At 44.0% G+C, this 26,785-nt stretch overlaps 5 protein-coding genes across 10 annotated transcripts; 2 read left to right on the top strand and 3 right to left on the bottom strand.

The window, feature by feature from the left end:
* Positions 1–291: 291 nt before the first annotated feature.
* wdr83os (WD repeat domain 83 opposite strand) lies at positions 292–3,305 on the bottom strand. The gene is made up of 4 exons (XM_035638056.1): positions 3,144–3,305; positions 2,211–2,316; positions 1,591–1,688; positions 292–703 (listed from the first exon to the last, which is right to left on the bottom strand). The coding sequence occupies exons 1-4, from the start codon at positions 3,191–3,193 to the stop codon at positions 637–639; spliced, it is 321 nt and encodes a 106-aa protein (XP_035493949.1). The 5' UTR covers positions 3,194–3,305; the 3' UTR covers positions 292–636.
* Positions 3,306–3,433: 128 nt separating this feature from the next.
* On the top strand, positions 3,434–9,288 carry wdr83 (WD repeat domain containing 83). 5 transcript variants are annotated; one of them, XM_047333972.1, is made up of 11 exons: positions 3,434–3,642; positions 4,001–4,008; positions 4,053–4,185; positions 4,803–4,923; positions 5,104–5,209; positions 5,335–5,383; positions 5,487–5,613; positions 5,787–5,854; positions 7,120–7,228; positions 7,734–7,848; positions 8,653–9,288. In XM_047333972.1, exons 3-11 carry the CDS (start codon positions 4,083–4,085, stop codon positions 8,806–8,808), a joined length of 954 nt encoding a protein of 317 aa, XP_047189928.1. In that variant the 5' UTR covers positions 3,434–3,642; positions 4,001–4,008; positions 4,053–4,082; the 3' UTR covers positions 8,809–9,288. The 5 variants fall into 5 exon arrangements, with proteins under 5 accessions (XP_047189928.1, XP_047189926.1, XP_047189925.1 ...); XM_047333970.1 differs by having other exon boundaries at positions 3,434–3,655; positions 4,055–4,185; XM_047333969.1 differs by having other exon boundaries at positions 3,434–3,655; positions 4,049–4,185.
* Positions 9,289–9,725: 437 nt separating this feature from the next.
* Positions 9,726–10,501, bottom strand: LOC118312280 (persephin). The gene is made up of 2 exons (XM_035636745.2): positions 10,423–10,501; positions 9,726–10,197 (listed from the first exon to the last, which is right to left on the bottom strand). Exons 1-2 carry the CDS (start codon positions 10,499–10,501, stop codon positions 9,740–9,742), a joined length of 537 nt encoding a protein of 178 aa, XP_035492638.1. The 3' UTR covers positions 9,726–9,739.
* Positions 10,502–10,901: 400 nt separating this feature from the next.
* On the top strand, positions 10,902–26,182 carry yju2b (YJU2 splicing factor homolog B). 2 transcript variants are annotated; one of them, XM_035636743.2, is made up of 10 exons: positions 10,902–10,920; positions 22,116–22,162; positions 22,289–22,342; positions 22,445–22,527; positions 23,128–23,183; positions 23,732–23,792; positions 23,908–24,050; positions 24,831–25,003; positions 25,126–25,264; positions 25,540–26,182. In XM_035636743.2, exons 2-10 carry the CDS (start codon positions 22,160–22,162, stop codon positions 25,989–25,991), a joined length of 1,164 nt encoding a protein of 387 aa, XP_035492636.2. In that variant the 5' UTR covers positions 10,902–10,920; positions 22,116–22,159; the 3' UTR covers positions 25,992–26,182. The 2 variants fall into 2 exon arrangements, with proteins under 2 accessions (XP_035492636.2, XP_035492635.2); XM_035636742.2 differs by lacking the exon at positions 10,902–10,920 and adding an exon at positions 21,321–21,450.
* Positions 19,201–21,141, bottom strand: LOC118312279 (transcription factor IIIA-like). The gene has a single exon (XM_035636744.2). It carries the CDS (start codon positions 21,014–21,016, stop codon positions 19,931–19,933), a length of 1,086 nt encoding a protein of 361 aa, XP_035492637.1. The 5' UTR covers positions 21,017–21,141; the 3' UTR covers positions 19,201–19,930.
* Positions 26,183–26,785: the final 603 nt, after the last annotated feature.

Raw genomic sequence — 26,785 nt, 5'->3', positions numbered from 1 at the left:
CTTTGCGCTCTATTAGCATGAAATCAAGGAAGTTACCTTGATGTGCTGTGATTGTCCTTTTGGTTTGTTTTAATATAGTGTATCCAGGAATCACTGGAAAGCATCGCAGACACTGTGCAGATCATCCTGGTGAAAAGAAGTCTGCTGAATTAAATCGAAAACTGAACCAGAGACTTTAAGCTGCCGATGGGCAATTGTGCTCGCTTTCAAGACACTTCCTGTTAGTTTGTCAACAGACTGTTGGGCGTTGGAGCAGGTCTTTTCTCCCGAGGACAAAGGAAAGCCAACGAGTACTTTTAAAACTGTACAACTTTAATAATGACGTCCTGCCAGAGATCAGCCAATGAGTGAAATTGTCATCGACAACCAAAAAGACTTAGAAAAGGTTAAAAAAAAGAGACACATGAGAACTCAGTCAGAAACCATTAGCTCTCTCCGTCTTGACGTCGCGTCCTCGTTTCCTGGCCGTCTGGTTTTATATCTCTTCTTCTCTTTATATCTAATTATCTTCCATTTCAGTCCCTGTTCTTTACCCAACAATGGCCAGAGGGGAGGGGAAGGGACGACGACGATCAGCTGTCTCATCGCCAACTCTGGCATCCACGGTTCACTTGACCTGCTGCGGTTGGCTCTTGGTTACCATGGCGGCGACATCGGCTGCGGGTTCTGGAGGTAAGACATCACAACCGCGGAGATGGACAGCCTGCAGGCGGCACGGAGAAGAGGAAAAAGGAAAAGAGTCAAGTGAAAGTGTCCAAATACAGTCTGAGAGTCACAATCCAACAGTCTGTCAAAATCTCATTTTATCAGTTTTCCCACAAACCCACAGACTGCAGAGATAGTGTTCAGATGATGTGCTATGGAAGTTTTTTTTTTTGCTTCATCTGGATTATTACATAGAGAATATTCACTCTAAATATGTTGTCTTTTTCTAGGCAGAAATGAAATATTTTATTTATGTTGTGTTCTGTCTTCATTTACTCTGACCCATATATCTGATATTTTATTTATTGGTAAGTAAACCACAGGATTAATTGCCTAAGCAGAAAATAATCGTTAGATTAATCGATAAAAAAATTAGCGTTAGATTAATCGATACAAAAATAATCGTTAGTTTAATCGATACAAAAATAATTGTTAGATTCATCGATACAAAAATAATTGTTAGATCATTCGATACAAAAATAATCGTTAGCTGAAGCCTTAATATCAGCCAATGTATTGGTATCAGAAATCTTGTGCTCCCTAGTATCGATATCGGCCCCCAAAACTTTTACAGATATAAAGCGATAAAAAACGATGATGTGCCGGCACCAATTCTTCAGGATGAGATTCAAGCGGAAGTCAATTAACTATTAAAATGAATCGTCTGCAAGACGGTCGAGCGTCAGACTAACAAACTAACAGATGCTTTCCCATGGAAGCCTCTCAGAAACAACACCAGTAGTAGATATAAACCACGGCAGGTCACCTTTACGTTCTGTGCAGTGTACCGATGCTACATTAGATATAGATAAGATAGATATAAGCTAAGAACGAAGTGTGTAAGTGTAAAAATGGTGACAGGGATATATATACACATATACTCACATGAAGCTGCTCATCATCTGCTTGGTGTCCTCCGAGCTCCTAGAGTTTGCGAAACTGATGAAAGAGCAGTAGACGGCGATCCAGGCGCACCACTTCAACTGAAACACACACAGACACACGGGTGAGATCTACAAACCAGTAGTCCGGACGTTACTTCGGTCACATCGTGTACGTCGACATGCGCTCATTGGTTGCGAAACATAATGCATTACGCTATATGATGTACTTTCCTGATTTCAAAGTGGCGTGCACATATAGCTACATTTTATACACAGAACTAAAAGTCGTTTTCTGTTGGTGGAAAGACAATCGATGAAAAAAAATGACCCGGTATTGCACTGGGAGGCCACAGAAGCCTGCTGCCGCCTCCTCTTTTTTTGATTTGTTGCGACCCTTAGTGCTGAAAGCCATAAAGCCGCCCTCCCTCCTTTCAGTGACAAAAGGGTGAGTTTACCTTCAATCATCTAAATGGTACAATTGGGCCTGACCAAAGTCACATGCTCAGGGGCGACACCCATTTAGTGTGGACACACAAACACATAATCCGAGGTAGAGGAGGAGGTTACATTGTGTGTGTGTGTGTGTGTGTGTGTGTGTGTGTGTGTGTGTGTGTGTGTCACCTTGAGCATCAGTCCACACATGCTGAAGATCATGCCGAGCAGGTTCATGTAGTCCGGCGTGGGGTCTTCCAGTGTGGGGTTAGTGTCTGTGCTGGGGGGTTTGTACCTGCAACACGGAAGTATTTCATTTGTTATGCAAACATCTTATTAAATAAAAAAAACACACCATGCGCAGTAATCTGCAGCTACAACAGCCTCCACTTTTCCAAGGGAAAGCCCTCGGGACCCGGCTGTAGGTTCCACGGGGCCCTGACCGTGGCTCTGGGTGAAAATAGTCTGGGTCACAAAATCATGTAGTGTTCCGGTTCACCCCAAAAGGTGAAGACGAGTCAAGCTCCTCCGTACTGAACGATGAAGACTATTCCTTAATGGATGTGGGAGCACAGGGAAGGAAGGAACGAAAGTGTCATCTTGATACAGGACAGGGCCTTAAAGTGTTTTATTGTCTGAAACATCCCTGCATTCTGTAGCAATAGTAGGACTTCCTTTACGTGGAGCTTAAGGGACATGGACCTAACTATTTACCAGACCCAGGAAGACGACGACGACGACAACAACAACATAACATTTGAGGACAGCTCTCCCAATATGCTACTCTGATATCATCCAGACTAGTAAATGAATGTAGTCGTCACATGTTTCCAGGCACACTAGTTAAACTACAGTTCAAGGACAAACAGCTGTGAAACATCATTGTATATATATATACATATATATACATGTATATAGACCAATTATCGACCAATTATCGACACATTGGTGTATAACGTTAAATCCTACAGCCGAATCCTCTAATCCCCCCAGGCTCAGGCTTTGGTGACGGTTAGCTAGTTAGGGTTAGCTAGCTTTAGCATTAGCTTTAGCTGCCGTTAGCCCAGCTTTTCCGGCTACTTCCGCGAACCGCCGCTGACATTTCCGGTGTAAAACACCCACCGTAGAATCTTATTCTGCCGCCTCGGGTCTGCCATATTGTTGAAAGACATGACGCGCTCCCGTCGTGGACTGTTACGATGAGGAACTTTAAACTCCCGGTGACCGACCGACAAACAGCTGACTGACAGGCCGCTTCGACGACGACGACGGCGGAAGAAGAGGAGGTGCGGGCAAGAAGAACTTCCGGAGAATTTCAAGATAAAGGCGCACAGTACGATTCAGGGCAAGATGAAACGGGGAAGAGTGGGGGTTTGAACCTTTATTTTGAAATGGGTGTTTTGTACCCAGTGTGCATTGCGCGAGCTGGCAAACATTGGTGGCTAAAATGAATGAGTGGTAGTTGTAGTAGTAGTAGTTGTTGTTGTTGTTCATTAGCTGGGGATTAACTTCTTCTAATAATAATAATTACTGTAATAATTATCATATACATACTAATATTTCATAACAGTTGCACGATGAATATCAGCACGATGTTTCCACGATATTGAACTCGGTCCGAGTAAGTTAACCACGTAAGTAGCACAGTTTAGCTGGATAACGTTAGCATCTTCTGTACTAATACACACTTCTGTCGTTCAGTCTCTTATCAGCTTTTGTTGTCCAAAATTAATACATTGTAAAAAAAAAAAAAATCAAAATCACGCTCGCGTGGTTTCCTTGGCAACTTCGTTTAATTTGCGAACAAATAGCAAGCTAACAAAGGTGCTTCTCGTTTCACATGGAACGAAGCTAGCTGACCTAGCTTACAAGTTGTGTCGCGGAAAGTCAAGTCTTGTCAAATAAAACGTGTAAACTTGCACCTTGATGATGCGTAATGGGGAATGTGTGTGTGTGTGTGGGGGTGGGGGGGCTGACAGGCTCAGGTTGTGTGTGTGTGTGTGTGTGTGTGTGTGTGTGTGTGTGTGTGTGTGTGTGTGTGTGTGTGTGTGTGTGTGTGTCATGTCATTTCCTCAGCCCAAACCTCAGGCTCCTCAGCTTCCTCAGCATCTGCTCAGGACCGTAGACTGTCAGCAAGGAGCTGTCAGGGCGGTGCGCTTCAACGGTAAGACACGACCCGACAAACAGACAGACGGACAGAGACAGACACACAGACACAGACAGACAGAGACACAGACAGACGGGGACACACACACACAGACAGACAGAGACACAGACAGACATACACACAGACAAGCAGACTGCTCATCCTAATGGCGATGATCCTTCATGAGAAATTTGGTTCAACCTCACGTGCGAGTTGTGAAAATGACGGCTAATCTGAAAAAAACAAAAAAAAAAACAGCAGTCAGACATTTTCATTTCAAAAATCTTTCATGTCGCAGCATCGCAGTTCTCCAGTCAAACTACATGACAACGTGTTGAAATTGATTGATTTATTGGGCATTTTGCCAACAAACGGCTGCAAATACAAACTAAAACGGCGGAGCTCTTAAAACTTACAAGACACGGAGGACAAACCACCAACGGATATATTTAACGTCAGCGGTGCAAACCTCTAACATGTTTTGCGAGTAGTAGAGTAAACCCGACACTCTTTGGGCTCCCCCCTTGCTTTTCCCAGTTGGTAATCCAGACTTGGAGGTGTGTTGTTCCCTCCATGAAAATTCTGCGCTCACTACCTCCCTGCCTCTGTCTCATGTCTCCCCATGGCTCGGGCAGCTGACGGCAACTACCTGCTGTCCTGTGGCAGTGACAAGTCTCTAAAGCTGTGGAGCGTGAGCAGAGGGACCCTGCTGAAGACGTACAGTGGCCACGGATACGAGGTTCTGGACGCTGACGGGTGAGTCGACCGTCCCGGCACCTTCCTCCTACAGGAGGGCTTGACTGTAGAAAGAAGGTGTACTGAAAGTCTTGTGCTGAATATTATTTTTCCCGTTATTAATTTACTCTCAATACATAAGTATGTATGCATCACCTCATTGGTTATGATGTTTTGTTTTCTCTTCGGCTGCTTCCGCAGTTCGTATGATAATGGCCAGATTTGCTCGTGCAGCTCAGACAAGACAGTGATCCTGTGGGACGTCGCCACGGGCCAGGTCGCACGCAAACTCAGAGGTCACGCTGGGGTCAGTTCTGCTCGGTGTCGCCCTTTTTTTTGTAATGGCTATTTCATTTTTCTATAAAAACCTTGTTGCACCTGAATATTTTTTTTACATTCCTTTTTCTTTTTTATTCCTCACTCCGTCCACAGAAAGTCAACTGTGTCCAGTTCAACGAGGAGGGAACCGTTATCTTGTCCGGTGAGTCTGCACTCATTTTAAATTCCTCCAACCGATGCGTGACCAATTATTTAATATAATATTGTGTGTGTGTCTCTTTTCTGTGTTTTCTCTCCTCATCCAGGGTCCATAGATGGGACAGTCAGGTGCTGGGACACCAGGTCCCGGAGATTTGAGGCCATCCAGGTTCTGGACGAGGCCACGGACGGCGTCAGCAGCCTGAAAGTGGCCCAACATGAGCTGCTCACTGGGTGAGAAATCGCCCATCTGAGTAATTCACACTCTGGCGTTGATTTTCAGGATTGACTCGATCATAAGAATGCACAAACTGTTTGCTACTCCTATCGCCACTCAACACCGCTTCTTATACAGAGACGTTGTTTTATTATTAATTTACTGGAAATCATCTTCTGGTCAACTGTAGATCTGTGGACGGCAGAGTGAGGCGGTACGACCTGAGGATGGGACAGCTGCATGTGGACTTCATCAGCAGTGAGTGAACCTTTTCATCATTCTTTTTTTGATATTTTTTTTAAGAAAAATTACACTTACTATCATACGGAAGAGTATTATGGCCAGGAATGAGAAGAAAAAATGAGCTGGAAGATTTTTATTTATTTATTTAACAATTTGACAATAAAGTTGAAATTCAACTTTGAGGGAAAAAAAGTCCCAATTTTGAGAATAAAGTCAAATTGTCGAGATTAAAGTTGAAATAGCCCTAAACGTCCGTGTTGTGGTTCCAGTTCAGCTGTCACACATCCACGTTAACTTACGTTAGCAAAGCTACGCTAGCTTCGCTAACTGCACGCCTCGTTAGCGTTAGCTCAGCAAACTGGCGAACACATCCTGGTTGTTTTGGTTCCTGCTGAAAAGTGCTTCCGGGTCACAATTTATCTTCTCAATCAACCGCAATCAACCCAGCCACTATCTACTAGCTAGTAACTACTGATAGATGCTAGCTAACATCGTGCTATTTGTTTTTATCTCGTCGTAACTATTCAGTTATTAAGCCAACAGATCATGTAAAGACACTTATATATAACTATAAAGCAGTGTTTCTCAACTGGTCTAGCCTCAAGACCTCAAGCATCTGTATTTAATGTATTCGGTGTCATATTTGCGTTTAGCCAGTTTAGCCATGTTTACAAATGCTCGAGACCGCATGTCACTCTGAGGCACGCGCACCTGCTGGGAAACGCGCGTCCTTCAGAATAAATGCGCCGTATCAAAAATGTTTTTCTTGAATGTTATTCTGTCGATTTTTTGGGGGTTTTGTGGTTCATATCATTTATGATGAATTTTAATTTTTTTAATTTTTTTTTAAATAAACACAAATATACTGTATATATATATATATATATATATATATATATTTATATATATATATATATATATATATAAAATTCACGCATAAATCCGCGACCCACTCAAAATGGCCCTGCGACGCACTTTTTGGTCGCGACCCAACAGTTGAGAATCACTGCTTTAAAGGACCACAAGCCGTGACAGCACCGGTTCCCTGGACCTGGCAAAAATGTCAATCACACATTTCAACTTTATGCTCAACATTTAGACTTCATTCTCCAAATGCAAGATAATGAAAAAACAATCTTCCTCCTCTCATTTTTTTTTATTTTATGCCTGGTGCTAATACTCTTCCGTACTATCACAAGTAATAGTAGGAAGAATAGAAGCAGAGGGAGGGATAAGACTGGAAGTCTGAGAAAAAAAATGTGTGTGTGTGTGTGTTCCAGGCCCCATCACCTGTGTGTGTTTCAGTCAGGACGGTCAGTGCACCCTGAGCTCCAGTTTGGATTCAGCGGTCAGACTGCTTGATAAGAGCACGGGGGAAATGCTCGGAGAGTGAGTGGACGGAAACTGTATGGTCAAAAATTATTATATAACTGTTTCATAGTTTTAGTTTTTACGCCAAAATGTCCCCAAATAATTCACTGGTTTCACCTTCTCAATTGTGACTTTTTTTTTCGTCTTTCTATATACCTTCTTTATTTTTTTAAAAGGTATATTTGGAACCCCAGCACCAATCCGCTCATTCACGAAATTGCAAAAATCATCATGGTGGCATAATTTCATTTTTGAACACCAATGTTGCAGCTTATGATACAGTATATTTTAATGAGCTCATCACAACATTTAGCAAAACCCAGCAATCTTCAAAAAAAACCAACAACAACCCCACAGAGTTGACTCAACACAGTCGCAATAAAGATATCATTTAAACATTTCCGTTTTAAAAAGTTGTTTTTTATCGATTTGTACATTTCTGTTTCAGTTTGCAAACAAAAAAAAAAAAAGAGAGTCTGCTGAACATTCTTTGATATTCATCCACACATCGTGTGTCACTCAGGTACACTGGACACAAGATGAAGGGCTACAAGCTGGACTGCTGCCTGTCCAGTAAGGACACGCATGTCCTGAGCTGCTCCGAGGACGGACACGTCTACTGCTGGGACCTGGTGGAGGTCAGCTTCCGGGTTTTTAAAACGTGTTTCCATAGATTAATTGTAATTAATTAACGGTATAGACTATAGATTTCCCTAAGCAAGTATGGAAAAGAGTGGAAATTTGATTTGAGTCATTTCCTGGTCTGGATGAATCTGCGGGGGCGAAATTTTTGTTACCAGACTGAAGTCTAAACCGATTTTAGGAAGGACAATCCGTCTCAACCGCTCTAGTCGAGTGATTCGTTTCCCCACGGTCGCCATAGGAACACACTGTACCTTCCCTCCAAAGTATCTACAGAGCCGTAGTTCTCATGTGTGACTATGACCGGCGGAAGGATAAAGTAGTTCCTATCAACCAGGGGCGTTATTCAAATGATCCTGGTGACAGCTGGTTACTTTCTACTGTTTCACCTGTTGATAATAAATTACACATTTACCCAAAATTAGTTTGAATATCAATATTTTAATCTGAGAATCAGTCCCGGAACAGGTAACGTAACGGAATTGTAAGTCACAACATCACAATCAACCTTCTGGAGAAAAGTGACTTTCTGTGTACGTAGTGCAACAGTCAGACTGTATATAACAGGTGGATTTTAAAACGATTTATTTACATAATAATATTTACCTTTATAAAATAACGTATAATGTTATAGAATATTTACTTCATACACATGTAGCTATTTGTACTCGGGTTGCCAAATATGAATCTACAGGGGAAAGACGGAAGTTTGAGTCTGGAAAAAAAGAATTGGAATTTTGAAAAAGGGGAAAATGTGTCAACAACTCTTAAATGTTTTTGTCGCCCTCTCTAAACTCCAGGGCTCTTTGACCTTGAAGCTGCCAGTGGGGAAAGCCGTCGTCCAGTCGCTGTCCTTCCACCCGACCGAGACCTGCCTCCTCACCGCCATGGAGGGGCGTGTCCAGGTGTGGGGGGCGGAGCCGGAGGAAACGGACGAGGTTGTGTTGGCCACGTAGAGTCGGAAAGCAAAACTTCACAAGCTTATGGTGACATGAAAAATCCCATATTTAGTTTTTGTACAGCAAACACTTACTTAGTCTTTGAACTGGATTTATGTGTATGTGCCAATAATTCATATATATATATATATATATATATATATATATATATATATAAAACTTGATAATAAAATTTTTTTTACACCAATGTAATAACCACAAAACTTCATCATTTCCGTACAATATGTCTTTATTAGGAAACCGTACACACACAGACACACACTGAACGCAGAGATGAGCACATTACAGAATAAATTAATCGGCACAGCGAGAGGAAGACATCAAATAAATAAATAACTTATCTTACATAAATACATGTTTTTGTTTTTAAAACTGTGGCTGGTCTGTGAAGAACTTCGCTCGGCTGCGAGTTGTATCTATACGCAGCTTCGTACAAACGATCGGGTGATGATGAAGATTTTAAATAAATACGTGTCAGCTTATTTGCAAAAACAATAAGTTTGTCGAAGAATCTCGTTTCTTTTCCGCCCTTTTTTTTTCTTTTTGCACCACATCGTCAGAAGGTTGAGATTCAGAATATGGCAAAATCAGCTGACATGAACTAAATTGCTGTCATTTATAGAACATCTACATTTGGAGAGTGTCGCGTCTAATTCAATTCATGTTTTTTCAGATTCAAAATCACTTCACTGAAGAGCAGATTGTTCATGAACTTTTTTGTTAAATATCAATAACTTTCTAAAGCTTTCATGACCCCAAAAGTATCATAATTGGAATGAGGCAAACAAGGTTCGCTCAGAACATTTAAACCAACACGACTGTGTTGATGACATTTGCAACCAAAAAAAAGTAACATCTTAAGAATAAGTTTCAGTCCCCATCCCCCCCCCCCCTCAACTGCCCCCTTTACCCGTCCACGCTGAGCCTTCTAGCCCACACAGCTGCAGCTGGCGGCCGACAGCTTCTCCACCTTGTGCCAGCGGTGCGAGTTATCAAGGAAGGCCATGTCCTCGTGGTGGGTGGGCCGGCAGCAGGGCGCGTCGTGCCGCTGCTCCCCAGGCGCCGGCTGGGGCAGCAGCCCGCCGAGCAGCAGGTTGCTGAGGGTGAGGTCGTGGTTGGAGCGAACCCGGGGACACGTGCCGCCGCAGTACTTGAAGAGGACGGTCTCGTCCGAGTCGTAGCCCAGCCCGAGGTCCCGAACCTGCAGCAGGACTGAGCGCAGGCCGCACTGGGAGTCCGGAGGCGAGCGGCGGGCCCGGAGCGGGAGCGGGGCCATGGGACTGGGCGACGGCTCGAAGCCGGAAGCTTCTGTTTGACTCTCTTCTTCGGCTGGGTATCCGCCTCTTTTGTCATCATTCGGAGACGATGCTGCTTCCTGTTTGTGATCTAGAAAAAAGGGCAGAGAGAGTTATGCAAAAGTCTGTTGTAGAAAATCAATTAAAAAAAAAAAATCATTATCAGCAGATCATTTTAAACATCTCAAATTCCGGTGAGCACCAAAACTTCTGAGAAGCAGAAAACCAAAGATATTTAACGCGTTGGTCTCAAAAACAAGCAATCAATTTTAGCCTAAAGGTCATAGGTCACGACCCACCCTCAGCCAGCGCTTACCGATCAGTGACCTCATCCAGCGGCCCGCTCCCCTCTGGACGCAAATCAGAATCACCACCATCCTCAGCAGGGACTTCATCGCTGGAGTCTGCTCTTCTTCTCTCAGAACCAGACAAGCTTCGGGTTCGAGTGTCTGCGAGTGATGATGCTCAAGATGCAGACGAGTCACGACCTCCAATATATAGCCCTCGGAGATAAGGGGGGGGGGGGGGGGGTGAAGGGATGAGATGAGGTGTAGGGGGGAGACAGACGCTAACCCGTTACTTGCCAACAGACTATCCCACTCACCTGAGCCTGACAGGGAGCGTAGGAGGGCGGGCGGGCGGGCGGGCGCTTGACCCAGAATTTGTCCCGTTGGGATTATCTAATTGGTGTAAATCACCGGAGTTTATTGTTGAGTTTCTCCCACATGTCTTTTTTTTTCCAGGGGATGTTGGCCACTGGCAATGTGGATTCCCCCGGAGTGGACAATGATGTCACTTTGATGACGCTGGTCAGGTATGTGTAATGAATGCATCCTGTTGGGACGAGACAAGAGAGATAACGTTCACAGACGGAGCTTTCAGTCGATGGAAAAGGTGGAAGCCCGAGTCATGGTGGAATATCTTAAAAATAAAAACAGGCCCCGGTTGTAATAGTTAATTTTTTCGCATTCTGCACTTTTCTCTTTTATAAATGAAGAAAAGATTTCCTCTTTAGGATTGATGCAGTTAAAGCCCCAAAAAAACAAAAACGAATAGAAACAAAAGACAAAAATAAACCTTTATAAGGTCAAACTGCCAGAGAAGAAAGGGAGGCTGTAACCAGAACACAACACGGGCCGCGCTTCAGCAGACATTCCACAACGGGCGACTCGTCTCCAGCCGCTCCATAAATTGAGGGATTTCATTAGCAATGCGAGGCTGACGTGTAGAATATGTAGAATGTGCATTATGTAACGGGTCACGGGGTCCCGAACAGATTCAGAGCCGTCAGGTCGGTGGAAAGCTTTGGGAGAAATAAAGTGAATACTTGGACCCGACTGTGTGCGTCTGCCACGCCAGGCGCAGGTCACACACCTCGGTGCACCTTCTTCAGAGAGCGACGCCGAAAACGAACACAATTTAATTTGTGAGTTGCCAAGCATTTGAAATTTATTCACAACAACATTCTGTTGGGGATTAATTGAACTAAATGGAGCCAGTGTGGATGATGTACGAGGCGTTTGGGGGGGTTGGGGGGGACTTCAACCCAGACGGTGAAATATGTTTTTAGGTCTTCAGGAAAGGTCACGGGTTTTGTTGAGGGTCGCGGACAGTGGCGAGAGGCGGGGTCACACCCTGGACAGGTCGCCAGCTCCAATGACGGCGCTACACCGGGGCTACGTGTAAAATTGAGCATATAAACGAAACCTAACTATAGCAGACTTGAAGGTGGTTTGTCTGATCTCAATGTGGAGCAGCTATTAATTGATAAAATATTAATAAATATTGTTACTGAACACAATTCACTTCGCCTACGATCCTACACTGCAAATACTAAATGAATCGCCAAATACTTGGGGAAATCGATTAATCGGTTCAAGTAGTTGTTAGGAACTGATTTCACGTTCTTTAATGTGAATGTTTTCTGGTTTTCTTTGTTCCTCTGTGACAGTGAACTGAATATCTTTGGTGTGTGGGCAAAACAAAACATCGTCTCGGGGGTTTTGGGGTGAACACAATTGTCATTTTTTTCCCCATTTTATGAACCAAACAACTGATCGAGAATATAATCGACAGATTAATATGTAATGAACATAATCGTAAGTTGCGGCCCACACAGAAAAGGCCTCGTCGATCTTAAGGTGTGAACCTATTATCATTATTATTCATTTACAGTTTTTAGAATATTTCCAGAATATCTTTTCACTTTTGTAACCATCGAATTAATCGTGTGCGACATGCAAAAACACACGTCGTTCTTCTTAAATCAATTGATTGTGTCCTGTATGTCCATAGACTGCTGAACATGTTCAGTTCATAAGTTTGTGTGCTCTTTTAGCCGGTAGTCAAAGTCAATACTGTACATGTCTGTTTTAAAAGTGTCCCATTGAACTGCCAGGAAGTCCGACGTTTCTATGCAGCGCATTCTCAGTTTAATTTCCATGTAAATGAAAGTTTATTCGTGTGGTGCGACGAGCAGCCGTGATCTGCTGCTTTGACAACGTCAGTGCGGCGAACAGGAAGAGGAGAGGGGAAGATTGTTAAACTCTGCCTGATGTGTCGCCACCAACTGGAATTATTTTCCGGCCATGTTTTGTGAAGTTAGACGCACACAGAGGGCAAAGGTCAATCATTCCAACACGGGTAAAGAGGGTGTCAGGTCGGATTTAACAGATACTTAGATTGCTTGTCCCGTCAGCTTCTGGGTATTTTAAAGCTTTAAGTTTTAACACGGACAAACAGACTTAAAGTGGGTATATGTATATATGTATATATGCACATACAATATATATATATATATATATATATATATATATATATTTCATTGCTGTTTGGGATGACTCCCGCTGTATGTCTGTGTAATCTTACTGAAACTTAATGACATTTTCTGGGACGGGAAGCGAATCCTCCACACAAGACCCCACAACTCAAAACAAACCAACAACGTAGAACATGACAAAAGAGAGGAAACAAACAAAAATACACAAGTTAAAAATCCCACACAATTTCACAACAGTCAGAAATGAACTTTATACAATGATTACCCTTTGTTCACCAAAGATTTGTCCAATCTATTTTTGAACGTGTGAACAGAGACACATCCTCAGGGAGATGGCTCCATGCGTTTGCAGCCACTCTACTGCGTCATCATATAAAACTAAAATCTCCTATACACTAAAAATGGTCGTTTCGGTTTTCCCAACCGCTCTCCTCGTGTGACGGGGGAGAGGTCTCTGAGACCTGGAATCAGTTTTGCGGCTCTTCTCTTGACCTTTACGACCTTTTCTCGTCCTGCGTTTGTCCTTTTGTCTTATTTATTTTCTGTATTGGCGTCGATTGCAGCTGTAAAACAAGATCATCATCACACATCCATCCATCCATCCATTGAATTCTCTTGATAGACAGTCGATAGTACACGCACAACAGGAAATGAAGGGATCAAGTACGGAAGTGTATTGGGGCCAGACATAAAAAAATATCGATACGCGACAAATTTTTCCGCAAATTTGAGGATTTTCCTGTTTGCGTTTCCTCCCAGACGCTTATGTTTCCTTGGACAAACAAATCCATCTGCTTCGTACAGGCACGATGCACAATGATGAACACCACTGTATATTTGCCAGTGTTGGCCAATAAGCTGTTTTGCAACCGTTGTCCCTTGAGAAAATAACAATGTTAAACTATCCATACATCAGTAAATCAGTAACGGAGATCATTTTTTGAGATGAATATGAGCAAAAGCAGGTGGAACATTAAAAAAGAAAAGAAAAAGGCAAGAGGTAAAGAACAGGAGAGAAGTGAAGAGTCAAGCAGATTGTGTATTATTCAAATATACATTACAATGCAGTGATTAAATACAGTAATCATAACGAAGGCCGTTACGTTCCTCTGGGTCCGGTTAATACCCGACTCCTGGTTTCACTTAGTTTCACGCAGACGAGAGGAGTGAGTCGGATGAGACTCGCGGTTTTATTTATTGCAGTTAAACAGCCCCGTCTCTCATGTATCATAGCTCTGTTGACGCGTATTAGAAAGGAATCATCTCTGAGATCTTCGGCTGATTACTGCTGCGGGGAAATTCTACCGCCAGGAATTTCAGTAATTCTTTTCGAGGATTACTTTTCGGCACTAAATTACTCGTTCAAATGAAAAATGGCTTTGTTTTGTGTTTTTTGTTTTTTTGAAGCCAGCTCTTCCTCGGTAAAAGCCCAGTGCACTCACATATTAGTCTGCTACTAACTTGAGCAACTAAATTACTAAAAGTAAAACACTGGTGTTGATTCAGCTTTTATTTCAATATCTTCGTATGTAATTCATAAAAGTTCACCACCTTCCTCTCCTTTCATCAGAAGAAGTCAGACTACAAACACAGATGAGCTTTTAATTGACTCTATCTAAAAGATAACAATTCAGTGAAACAGTATATTTTGTTATTCCACCAGAGGGAAATTGAGAGTATTATAAAAGTAGCCGATCTGGCCTGAGAGGAAATTCACGTGAACGTCGCTCGGACAGAAGTAAATTCAGTCTCCTTCCTGTTCCCTAAGAACTTTCTTCGTCAGCTAACGGAACTGGTGCCGGTGTCGTCACACGACCTGAGAGTTGGACTGCAGGAACTGCAGCCAAATTTAAATTTTACCTTAATTACCTCTTATCTCATCTCAATTGAGATGAGATAAGATAATAAGATAATTCACTTGTTGCAACAGCAGCAAGAGTCGAAGGGTGTCAGGGAAAGATGGTAGATGATAGAAGATAGCAGAAAATAAACAATAGAAATAGATAAGTACTATTACAAAAATACTGTGAAAAAGCTTTATACACTATATACAAAGATTGCAAGTAATTGTTTTGTGAAAAAGAGGCTTAAATGTGCAGCGGCTTGGATTGGATGGAAAATACGATCAGCACAGTGCTACATTAAATGATTATTATGATTATTAAGTTGTTGTACAGTCTCACAGTCTGTTGGGATGAATGACCTTTTCAAATCTGGTAGAACTTAGTAACATTAGGATTGTCGCACGCAGAAATGTAAGTGTGAGTTTTCCACACGGCAACTCGAACTGTGATGAGTTTTACTGGGCCGCTTGTCGTTGCCACTGCGTACGTGCACGTAGCCCGTCTCCTCCCCGCAACATTTTGTAAACACGAGTTGACGCCGATTCTTTTGCACAGACCAACGCTTCTCTCGGCTCCGATGGGCACGTCGCGGAAAGCTCTCATTTCCCGGCAATTTGCACGGAAGGGGCTAGAGGGCACGACTCGTTCCTTCCACCTCCGACCAGAAGTGTACGTGAGGGTGGGGGCCAATGGGAGAGGTGGAAAGACGGCGGGGGGAAGCAGAGGTGAAACACAGTGGAGATAGAGCAATCCCTTTGGATCGGGGCCAGTCTGGAATTCAGCGTCGTCAGAGGACGGGAATGGAAAGAACGTGGCATCAGTTCCTGTAAAGAAGAAGGAAAAGAAGAAGTGTTGACAACCCTTTGTACCGTCCAGACACGCCGCTGCTCCGAAGCCCATCGTCTGAAACACTGTCCCCTGTAACACAACGAAGGGTTCGATCACATGTTGATGATGATGATGTGCATTTTATCACGTGTCACTCCCCCTTGCATACAAAAAGAGTGAAAACGTATCTTCCACCTCATCTTCATTCATCGATCGTCTACCGCTTTATCCACTTAAGGGTCGCGGGGGGGCTGGAGTCAATCCCAGCTGACATACCCTGGACAGGTCTCCAGCCTATCACAGGGCCACATACAGAGACAAACAACCATTCACTCTCACATTCACACCTATGGTCAATTTAGAACCTACTCCCATTCTACATGTCTTTGGACTGAGGAAGGAAGCCGGAGAACCCACACATACACGGGGAGAACATGCAAACTCCACACAGAAAGGCCCTGGTTGGTTTGAACCCAGGGACTCGAACCCAGAACCTTCTTGCTGTGAGGTGAAGGTGCTAACCACTACGCCACCGTGCAGCCATCCACCTCATCTTAGATTCCACAAATTCTCAAAATACAAAACAATGATACGACAAAGACGCTGCTTGTTTTTGAAGAAAAAACATATTTATGATTTTTCATCATTGGCGACCTAAAACATATGAAAGCTGCCCAGTGTGACTGTCAAACACACAAACCGGGTTTCGCACGGCCATGACAGAATATGTTCGACGCACACAACCAGGCCAATTTTACAAATGATTTATTTTAAAGTGGAAAATAAAGAACTTTTTGTGTTTGTTTGAACTTTTCATTATGAGGTTAATGGCAAAATTTGCATTCTCCGAACAAAGCTAACCTTTAAACAGTGAACCTTTACTCACTGAATCGCATCTTCATGTCATTCAATCGCTCTTCGGCAACGCCGTGGCAACAGCTTTGTTAAGACCCAACGGCACTGTGCCTGCAAAGAAATGGCTTTTCACCCGTTTGGTTTGAAAGAACTCTACCTCGTTTCCGGTCCAGTGCCTTTGGCATAAACCGTAACTGGGTCTCTTGTGGTTGATATTTTTTACTGTAGCCAGGTTCCAAAATCTTGTGAAAGTGCCCCCCCCCCCCCCAGATGAGCGGCAGTTGTAGCTTTTGGTCTCTACCCAATGTTTTTGGAATCACTTGTCCCAACTCATGCCTTCCAGACACTAGACGACTTTGAGAGGACACAGAAAAGACTTTTAAAAGACTTCAGTCTGACGCCCTCTCACATCCAAAGACAATGTGTCATTAGTCACTGAGTTTTTAGTCGCAGTCTGGGATTTTGCAAAGATTGGGGATCATGCAGGGTCACTGTTTAAAAGACTGCAACTAGATTCCTTTTTAGATTATTTCCCACCATGCTCCTGGTGGAAGTTTACAGGAGGACAAAATTGTTGAACATTGGAGAAGAACCAGCTCCTTTTAGCCACTTGGTGCCCTTTAGTGTGTGCAATGGTTTGTACAGAAAATATAAGCCAACAAGAAAAAGAGAAGACGCCGCAGAATGTGGAGACGACGGGAACACATGCTGCAACATCGCATGGAGACTCCGGTGAAGCCTCGAACGCCGCGGTCTCGAAACTACCTGGTTGCTTTGTCCCCGTTCACGCAACCAGGTAGTTTCGAAAACCGCGTTTTAAATACGTCCGAGGCTCCACTGGAGTCTCCATGCTTTGTTGCAGCATGTGTTTTGCGACCCCTACACACATTTCTGCTTCCTGTTTGGTTCTGGAAAGAGGTCACCTACTGGTTGTACACAATGTTCACGTCACCATCTGCGTGAGCAAAGACTTAAACTTACGATAATATCAAACACGGGCGGCCGAGTTCCGAGATGCCGAGGCTAAATCCTCTCTGAATATTTCCAGCTACCGGAGGCCTGCTTCCTTGCATTCCTGCCGTGGCTTGGCTCGGCTCGGCTCGGCTCAGACGAGCCCTACATGGCCTGACTTCTCTGACCAGCTCACCCAGGAATGCGCAGCAGGGCCTCGTCCAATTAGTATCTGGATGTTACGTCCCATAATCATTTCCTGTTTTTAAACCTTCCTACAATGGCCGTGATTCGTCTTGTTGGCACCAGACGCTGCTACTTCAGTTTTTCTGTCCCCCGTTTACATTAGTTAGTTTGTCTAATTTACGTGGCTTTGTGTTCCCCACTAACAATACCGTTTTCCCACAACTTTTGACCTACAGTTCCCATTCACTCTAACCTTTAAGTATCCCAATCTTTCCTATATTTTCACGTCGCCATATATTTCCTGCTCTATTTTTACCTCTGGCATTAACTCAGGTTACATTTAGCCCCGTCTGGAGTCATACCCGAGCCCCGGCAGTCCGTCTGTGAACAGAAACATAAAACTTAACGATGCTGGGTTCAACTGTATGGCGACCATTAATCTTGTACATCTTATCACCAAAGTGCTTCTGCAGAAAGGAAAGAAGAAGAAAAACAATCTCGACATGCAAAATAAGGCTTTTAAAAATGGACGTTACAAGATGAGGAGCAGGTCTAAATATGAGATATGTCTTTTAATGCAGTAGAGATTAAACAGTTCTAAATTTCCTCGTGTAAGCTGAAACCTAATCATTTTTTATTTGAATTGTCAATATCAGGTTACGATAGCCTACGCCCAGGATTTATTTAACAGTTTTCTGAGGGATGGGGGGAGGTTAGACATGGAGGAAGCGGTACATCATACAAACATATGTTTCTGATGCATACGTCTGCTTCGCGAGACGATGAAATGAATGTGCTCAACGTGCAGGAATGCAGAGAAGCTAAGAGGTTGCCGCTGCAAATCCTGAGCCCTCGTAAAGAAATTAAGCATCGGGGGGGGGGGCAATACATACGTTCGCCACATACGCCATGATCAGCGCTAACGTTTATAATAGTGGTATATCATTTAATTTGAACCACATGATGAATGATTGGTTAATCTATTTAAAAACACTCAACTGATGCAAAAAGATAAAAAATTTAATTAGATAAGTCAATTTAAGAAGAACAGATGATTAAAAATGGCTTATTAGTCCAAAGAAAATTAAAAAGGATGAAAGTTTGTAGTAGAGCTCGACCGATGTTTTTTTTTGGGGCCGATGCGGATATTAGGGAGTACAAGATTCCCGATATGTCGTCGATATATATATATATATATATATATATATATATATATATACAAACACATTTTTTAAATCTGTCAATGATTCCTAAGAAGTCGTTATCAAACCATGACAAAGAAATGTAATTGAGGCTTGCTATTTTTTGTTAAACCATAAACTCTACAAATAGAAAAAATATATTGTAAGTAACAAAATAAACATTTATTTTACCTTAAATGTAAAAACAAATGCACATTTGAAGGCTCATATCAGTTGGCCGATAATATCAGTGGCAATCTAAACATATCGGCCGATACCGACATGTCTGTGAAAGAATAATATCGGCCGATAATATCAATATCGTTTGGGACCAATCCAAATTGGAGAAATAACTTTTAAACTTAAATTTTTAATATTTTCATGTATGATGTCCAGCAAGTAGAAGAAGAAAAAATACAATTTCACACTTACTATTAGGTCACCAACTCGGATCTATAAAAGCCAAACAATGCAGTTTGGTGCATTCACCGGTTTTATTTTAATAAACACCGTTCTTCTGCAAAGTCACATTTTTGTAATGCGAGAAAAAAAAAACTATAAAACTTGTGTCCATATATATTCTTTAACTCACAAACAGAAATTATGAATTTTAGGGGCTCCAGAAAATTAAATCTCCCCCAGAAAAAAACAACAACAAGAGCAACAATGCAGTCGACGCGCTACACAGCGGAAGGGAACATCTGCACCAGTTCATATTGAATCGATAGCAATAAATAGACAAGAGCTGCAACAGTTAATCGATTAGTAATCGACTACTAAATTATTCACCAACTATTTGGATAATCGATTCAAGTAGTTTTAAGTCATAATTCTCTGATTTCAGCTTCTAAATGAGAAAATAATCTGGTTTCTTTGTTCCTCTGTGACAGTAAACTGAATATCTTTGGTGTGTGGACAAAACAAAATCATATTGGGGGTTTTAGGAAACCCGATCAACATCTTTCACCATTTTATGAACCAAACAAGTGATCGATGAATCGATAATGAACATAATCGATGGTTGCAGCCCTGAAATAGACGCACTTCTATGTAAAGGCATGTGCACAGAGTAGCAGGGATGAAGCCAGATGCAACACCTAGATTTCCAACAACCAGGTTAGAAATGATATATCATCGCAGGTTGAGCGCTTTGCTCTCCACACACTCCAGGTGTGAACATCCTCCTGCACAAGACTCTCTTTACACCGCCAAAGGTGTTGCCAGGGCACTGGTGAGCCCGTGTGTGTCCACCGCCGCTGCCGGGCTGCACAGTAGGGACGCATCCTGCAGGAGGGAAACCAACTCAACGGGGCCCGGAGGCTCAGACCCTCTGGAGCCCGGCGGCTCGGGCCCCCGGCGCTTCTCGCAGACCTTCGCTTCCCTGAAGCCGCTTAACCTGGAAGCGATGGATCGTCCGGGCTTGGGCTTCCGCAGCTTCCTCCTCTCCGGGTCATGGACGACGCTGTGGCGCCGCAGGCTCTGCTTCATGGCGAAGGTCTTCCCGCAGCCTGCGTGCGCGCAGGCGAAGGGCCGCAGCTCCTCGTGGAAGGAGCTGATGTGGCTCTGCAGGTTGAAGGTGGTGGTGAACGACCTGCTGCAGCCTTCCCTGGGGCACTTCAGCACCACCCTGACCTCGGAGTGGACACGCCGATGCTGCTGCAGGAACCACGAGTCCCCGAACACCTTGCTGCACTGGTCACACCTGAGGACGGGCCTGTGCCGCTCCTTCCGGTGCCGCAGGTGCTCGGTCCACGTCTTGGCCGTGTGGTCGCAGCCCTCCTCCTCGCAGGGGTATCCTCTGTGCACCTTCTCGTGGCGCCGCAGCTTGCTGGGGAAGGCGAATCGCATGTGGCAGCCTTCGTGGGCGCACGGGTACGGCGGCAGCTGCGCGTGCCGCTCGCACACGTGCGCCCTGAGCTGCTTGTTCTTCCTGAACTCGAGGCCGCAGCCGTCGAACGCGCACGCGTACGTCTTCTGCTCGCGGCCGTGCGCGCGGCCCACGTGCCGGCTCCGGTTCGAGTTGGTGGTGAAGGCCTCCGCGCAGCCGTCCGCCGTGCACCGGAAGAGCCTCTCGCCGCTGTGGCTGAGCTCGTGGCGCGCCAGGTGGTACGGCGAGCAGAAGGACTTGCCGCAGCCGTCGCGCGGACACGCGTGCGGCCTCACGCCGGTGTGTTTGCACAGGTGCGCGTCGAGCTTCCACTGCTTGTTGTAGGCCGCCGCGCAGCCGGGGAACGAGCAGATGTAGCGTTTGTGCGGCTGCGGCTTCGCCTCCATCCCGGCGGGCATTTATTAAATCACGGCTTCATTCAAAACTGGTATTTCTGTCCCGCTCAAACCGGAGCTCCGAGCACGTTGTCTGTGGTGGTTCCGCTTCTTTTTCTCCTTCTTTTCCTTATTTATGGCGGCTGGCAAACAACTTGCAGATGCGCATTACCGCCCCCTTGTGGATTGGAGTGTGGATCAGAACGGTCTATTCTACTGTATGAGAAAACAGAAAACAAAACAAATAAACCCCAGAAACAAATAAACAAAACAAAAAAATAAATAAAACTAAAATAACTACTTATATATTCTTCTAATAATGGGTTCCGCTTCTGTCCGACACCCGCACTTCCTACGGCGTGACGCCACTTCCGCAGTCGGGGGGCTACGTCATCATTACGCGTCGGCCCCTGGTGTTTTGCTCTGCTAGCTTGTTTGCTGCAGCTACGACAGCGTTTGTAAGTATTATTTCTTTCTTTTTGATTTTGACTGAAAGATGAACACGACAGTCGCATATTCAAGAACAATAAAGCCAATAGTTTTATTTTCAAGTCGTCGCAGTGTGACGTGTCGCGCCCGTTGGCGTTAAATGGCCAACTAGCTCTTGCTAACGTTAGCTTGTTTTGTAGCTGCGCGTCGCACCGAAGTCCACGCAACAAAACCAGATTTAAGATTAAGATACTATTTATATTAATAAGACTCAGTCTTATTAAAGTGTGTCGGTAACCTCCGTAAGAACGCCATGGAGGTGAGCTAGCGTGTGTTAGCCATGTAGCCCTGATGACGTTGTTGTCAATTGATGAACTTTCCAGTTGTAGTTGTTTTTGTTGTTGTTTTTTTTTTAACTTACAAAATTAGATAAATAAATAGAGTTTGGTTTAGAAGATTTAGGCGTAACGTGGTTTGTGTTGAAATCAAACACGTTAGCGTCGCAGTAGCTGCATGAAGTGTCAAATTCAACTGATAAAGTCCTAAATGTTCTGGTACATTTTACTGTTCACGGTCCTTTAGGCAGCCGAGGGAAATCACCTGTATAACCGTCCTTTTGACATGTAACCTAACCGTCACACAATGTTTCAGGGACATGCCTTTTTATTTAATTTTGTTTTGAATCTCCCACCAGAAGCGTGAATCCGTTTCTCCTGGTGCGGACACTCAGGCGTCACCATGGTGAGCCGTGATCTGCGCCTGCATCTGACAAGATTTCTTTATGAATCAATCACAAGGGCTCGTGCTTGATCACTGTCATTCTCTTCACTAACTCAAGTATTTTTGTTTTGTTTCTCTATTTGAAAGGGTGAGAGGAAAGGAACCAACAAATACTACCCTCCAGACTTTGACCCGGCCAAGGTGTGTATGATCGCACACTGTGTGTGTTCAGTTCTCTTTTAATTCATACTCTTACATCGTACATGGACACGGACTGACATTCCCACCGTTCTGTCACTTTAGCATGGGTCACTCAACGGCTACCACAACACCCACGCTCTCAGGGAGAGGGCCAGGAAACTGTCTCAGGGCATCCTCATCATCAGGTGAGTACACACACACACACACACACACACTTATACAGAGATGGCTGTGAATTAGAAACAGTGTAATGTTATGTTATCGCTAGCAAGTTAGTTCATTTTTGCCATCTTCAAAAAACAAATTTATTGAAATGAATGACAGGTACACTTACTTTTGTATATAGTACCACCTTAATGTTTATTTATACTGATATTTTACATTTTGCTATTTATGTTGTCAATCTTGTGAGGTGCTAAACTGTGTTTCGTTTTCTTTATACAATGACAGTAAAGATCTATTCTACTCAAATGCTTCAACGCAGCTGCACCTTTTATAACCATGAAAAAAAAAATGTGGTGACAAATATGATGATGAAAGAAAATCTGGAATAGCTCTAAAATAGAATAGAAAAAATTCTAGAATTTCCACAGACAGAATATAGAGCAATGATAAGGATTAGCATAATCTTCTCTGCATCAATCTAATTAACACGAGAGCGTAAACAAAATTTCCATTAATTTGCATAATTATTAAGCATATAATGCAAGACCTTACAAGACAGGAAGTAATGGAATTTCTTGTGTGTGTGTGTGTGCGTGCGTGTGTGTGTGTGTCCCTTAAAGGTTTGAGATGCCCTACAACATCTGGTGTGATGGCTGCAAAAATCACGTTGGCATGGGTAAGTGTGGAGGGAAAGCACAGGCGCCATTTTGTTATGCTCATGTGTATCATAGTTGTGTGTGAGGTTGAATTGTCAAATTTGCTTTAGGAAGTTTCCTAAATCTTGAAGTGGCCCGGAAGTGTTTCCTCAGCAGCCATGATAAGAGCTGTTTGGATTCTCTAAATGCATAGGAAAGGAGCTTCAGTGCTTCCTTTCATATCTCCTTTAGCATAGGGAACACTGGAGCCTCCTATGCAAAGGGAAAACACTACACCAAAACATGCTGATGGAGCCACTGCGTTTTTTGTAGTTCATCTTCGGAAATGTGTAGTTTCACCACGACAGACGCATCAATAACATCCACCGTCGCGTGACGACGAGGTTTAGTGAAAGTCGAGTCGGATTCTCTGAGCAGCGCTGTCGGCTTTTCCTAAGTCCTATAAATCCTCCTTTACACCTTTCCTTGACCTCATGACCTTTTCCACTGAGGTCAAGGAAAAGTAGCTAGGATGGACAATTTGACCTCACCCTGTGTCTTTTTTTCCCCTGATGATTTGCTCGCACAGGGGTCCGTTACAACGCCGAGAAGAAGAAAGTGGGGAACTACTACACCACGCCAATCTACAGGTGAACGCAACACACAGACTGGGTTGGAAGAGCTTTCCGGAAAATATCCGGAGCAAAATTTGCAGACATTGTGTGTGTTACACTTACACCTCCTCCTTTTTGTCTGCACAACCAGGTTTAGGATGAAGTGCCACCTGTGCGTCAACTACATTGAGATGCAGACGGATCCGGCAACTTGCGACTACGTGATCGTGAGCGGGGCGAACAGGAAGGAGGAGCGCTGGGACATGGCTGAGAACGAGCAGATCCTCACCACAGGTCAGGGATTTACGGAGGAGCATCAGGGCCAGGCATGATGAAAAAAAAGTGAGAGGACGAAGATTTTTTTTTTTTGCATTTCGAGAATGAAGTTGAAATTTCGGGAATAAAGTTGAAAAATTGTGACCCAGAAGCACTTTTCAGCAGCAGCAAACAACCGGATGTTGATGTTTTGCTAGCCAGTTTGCTAAGCTAACGCTAGCTGCTAACCAAGTTGTAAAGTTGCGATATTATCATTGACAGGCTGAATCTGGAAGAAACAACGCGGTGACAACGGGTGTTTGCAACATGAACGTCAACGTGTGTCCTGACACGATAACGTTCAACTGCAAACAACCGTTAATGAATTTTGAGAGGCGCCCAGTTAGCGAAGCTAGTGTAGCTTTGCTAACGCTAGTTAACGTGGAGGTGTGAAAGCTGAACTGGAACCACAACACGGACTTTTAGGGCTATTTCAACTTTATTCTCAAAATGTTTGACTTTTTTAAATAAAACAAATCTTCCCCCTCATTTTGCTTCTTATGCCTGACCCTAATTCTCTTCCGTAGTGATTCATGTTGGTTGTTATCATTTCTTATTTTTAAACCAAACTGTTTCTTGAAATGTGTAACATGACACTGACAAGTTTTTTTGTTTTTTTCATCAATCAATTTGTCGTTGTTTTTTTTCTTCCCCTTTTGAATGACTTTTTCCCGCCAACCATTTTTTCTTTACCCTCCTCGCCGTCTTCTCCTATTCAACATTTGCCCCCCCCGCCCCCCTCTCTCTCTCTCTGGACAGAGCGGACGGAGAAGGAGAAGCTGGAGACCGACGCCATGTTCAAGCTGGACCACGGTGGGAAAGACAAGGAGAAGCTGAGGAAGGCTCTGCCCTCTCTCTCGGAGATCCAGGACTCCCAGTCAGGCTGGAAGGACGACTTCCAGCTCAACAGCACTCTCCGCAGGAAGTTCAGAGTAAGACATTTGACCTCTATTACTGCAACCCAATATATATATATACTATATTGTCATCCACATGTGTAGAGATTGTGTCACTCATCTGACGTCTCTCTTCTGCAAAAAACCCGCCGGTGCAGACGGAGAAGAAGGTTCTGACGGAGCAGGAGGAGAAGGATGACGCAGTGAGGACGAGGACGAACCTGTCCATCCGCCTGCTGCCGGAGAAGGAGGAGGACAAGAAACTGGCAGCGCTCCTCACGTACCAGGCCCCTGACTGTAAGCAACACTAACCCACACTTTTACGGAGTATTAGGGCATAAGAAAAAAGAATGAGGGGAGATTTTTTAAATTGATTGCACTTTTCCAGAATAAAGTCGAAATGTCGAGATTAAAGTCGAAACAGCCCTAAGCATCCGTGTTGTGGTACCAGTTCAGCTGTCACACATCCACGTTAACTAACGTTAGCAACCGACCGGGCAGAGCAGAGTTTGAATTCTCTTTAATGGAACTTCTTTCTTCTTCTTCCTCATCCTCCTCCTCTGCCCGATCAGCCTACGACGACAGGCAGCACAGCAAGAGGAAAGAGATCTCCTCTCGGTCGTGGTTCCGCTCCCCCGCCGCCACTGCCACACCAGGAAGCGCCGCCGGCGGTCTGCTGCACAAACTGGGCCTGCAGGGGAAAGAAGCAGCGGTGGCCAAAGCCCTCAGCTCCTCGCACAGCCCGCTGATCCGCAGACGCTCCGGACCCTGCGCCACCGTCGGCCGCAGGAAGTCGGACCCCGGAGTCGGCACGTGCGCTGCAGAGTTTTCAAAGGTTCCGAATGTAGTTGTTGGACCCACAGGGGCCGGTGAGGAAGCAGCAGAGACGAACAATAACAGTAAGGAAGTGGACGAAGCGCTGATGAAGGACTGTGAGAGAGAGGAGCAGCAGGACAGAGGCCGAGGAGCAGTCCCGTCCCTGGTGGCCGACTACAGCGACTCGGACTCGGACCCCGGACAATGAGTCACGACGGAGACACATGGCGTCACTTTCTGAGGACAAAACTTTAAACGGGAGATGCTTTTTTTTCTTTTTTAAGGCCTGTAAACTGCAGTGTCAAAAATATTTGGTGTTATTCATTTTTTTGTTGTTGCCAAATCTGAGAAACCTTGTTGTTTAATGTAATGTTAATTAAATATAGAGATGCTTTTGAATTGCACTTTTTTTCTATGCACCATGTATTTTTGGGTCCATTGTCCACCGTGACGGCTAGGAGCGATATCGCCTAATCGTGTTTCCCAAATCCCAAGACGATGTTTTGTTTTGTCCACACAACAAAGATATTCAGTTCACTGTCACAGAGGAGCAAAGACACCGGAACATATTCACATTTAAGAAGCTGAAATCAGAGAATTTTGATTTTTTTTTTTCATAAAAACTACTTCAACCGATTATTCGATTTTCAAAATAGTTGGCGATTAATTTAGTAATTGATTACTAATCGATTAACTTTTGCAGTTACATTCAAAGACATTTCAAAACAACATAAATAAATGTGTGTTTTTGTGTTTGTCTGCATCGATCTTTCCCAACTCGTATAAACTCGCATTGGCGCTTTACGTTCACTTTCGCTTTGACCACTCGGGGGGGGGGGGGGGTGTGTGTGTGTGTGTGAGAGAGATTATGCTGGTTAAAAACGGTTAAATCAAAAAAGGAGAAGGCTTCATCACTCAATATTCAGTGTGTGTGTCAACATCAATGCAGCGAGTTATCTGTGAAATAAAACCCTTTACAGCGGCGGACAATTTGCACCCGGT

Source organism: Scophthalmus maximus, chromosome 8 (genome assembly GCF_022379125.1).
Source record: "Scophthalmus maximus strain ysfricsl-2021 chromosome 8, ASM2237912v1, whole genome shotgun sequence".
NCBI lineage: Eukaryota > Metazoa > Chordata > Actinopteri > Pleuronectiformes > Scophthalmidae > Scophthalmus > Scophthalmus maximus.
Note: the sequence above shows the minus strand (reverse complement) of the source record. Positions and strands in the feature narration are given on the sequence as shown.

Bases quoted from the DNA above. Each gene is read 5' to 3' on its own strand.
- wdr83os (XM_035638056.1), bottom strand. From the start codon at position 3,193: ATGTCTTTCAACAATATGGCAGACCCGAGGCGGCAGAATAAGATTCTA. The intron at 2,317-3,143 runs GTGGGTGTTTTA...TCCGTGTTGCAG, and splicing joins CGGCAGAATAAGATTCTACG to GTACAAACCCCCCAGCACAG. The intron at 1,689-2,210 runs GTGACACACACA...TGTGTGTTTCAG, and splicing joins TGTGTGGACTGATGCTCAAG to TTGAAGTGGTGCGCCTGGAT.
- wdr83 (XM_047333972.1), top strand. From the start codon at position 4,083: ATGTCATTTCCTCAGCCCAAACCTCAGGCTCCTCAGCTTCCTCAGCAT. The intron at 5,614-5,786 runs GTGAGAAATCGC...GGTCAACTGTAG, and splicing joins CAACATGAGCTGCTCACTGG to ATCTGTGGACGGCAGAGTGA. The intron at 7,229-7,733 runs GTGAGTGGACGG...TGTGTCACTCAG, and splicing joins ACGGGGGAAATGCTCGGAGA to GTACACTGGACACAAGATGA.
- LOC118312280 (XM_035636745.2), bottom strand. From the start codon at position 10,501: ATGAAGTCCCTGCTGAGGATGGTGGTGATTCTGATTTGCGTCCAGAGG. The intron at 10,198-10,422 runs GTAAGCGCTGGC...CCTTTTTTCTAG, and splicing joins CTGGATGAGGTCACTGATCG to ATCACAAACAGGAAGCAGCA.
- LOC118312279 (XM_035636744.2), bottom strand. From the start codon at position 21,016: ATGCCCGCCGGGATGGAGGCGAAGCCGCAGCCGCACAAACGCTACATC.
- yju2b (XM_035636743.2), top strand. The intron at 22,528-23,127 runs GTGAGTACACAC...TGTCCCTTAAAG, and splicing joins CAGGGCATCCTCATCATCAG to GTTTGAGATGCCCTACAACA. The intron at 23,184-23,731 runs GTAAGTGTGGAG...TTGCTCGCACAG, and splicing joins CAAAAATCACGTTGGCATGG to GGGTCCGTTACAACGCCGAG.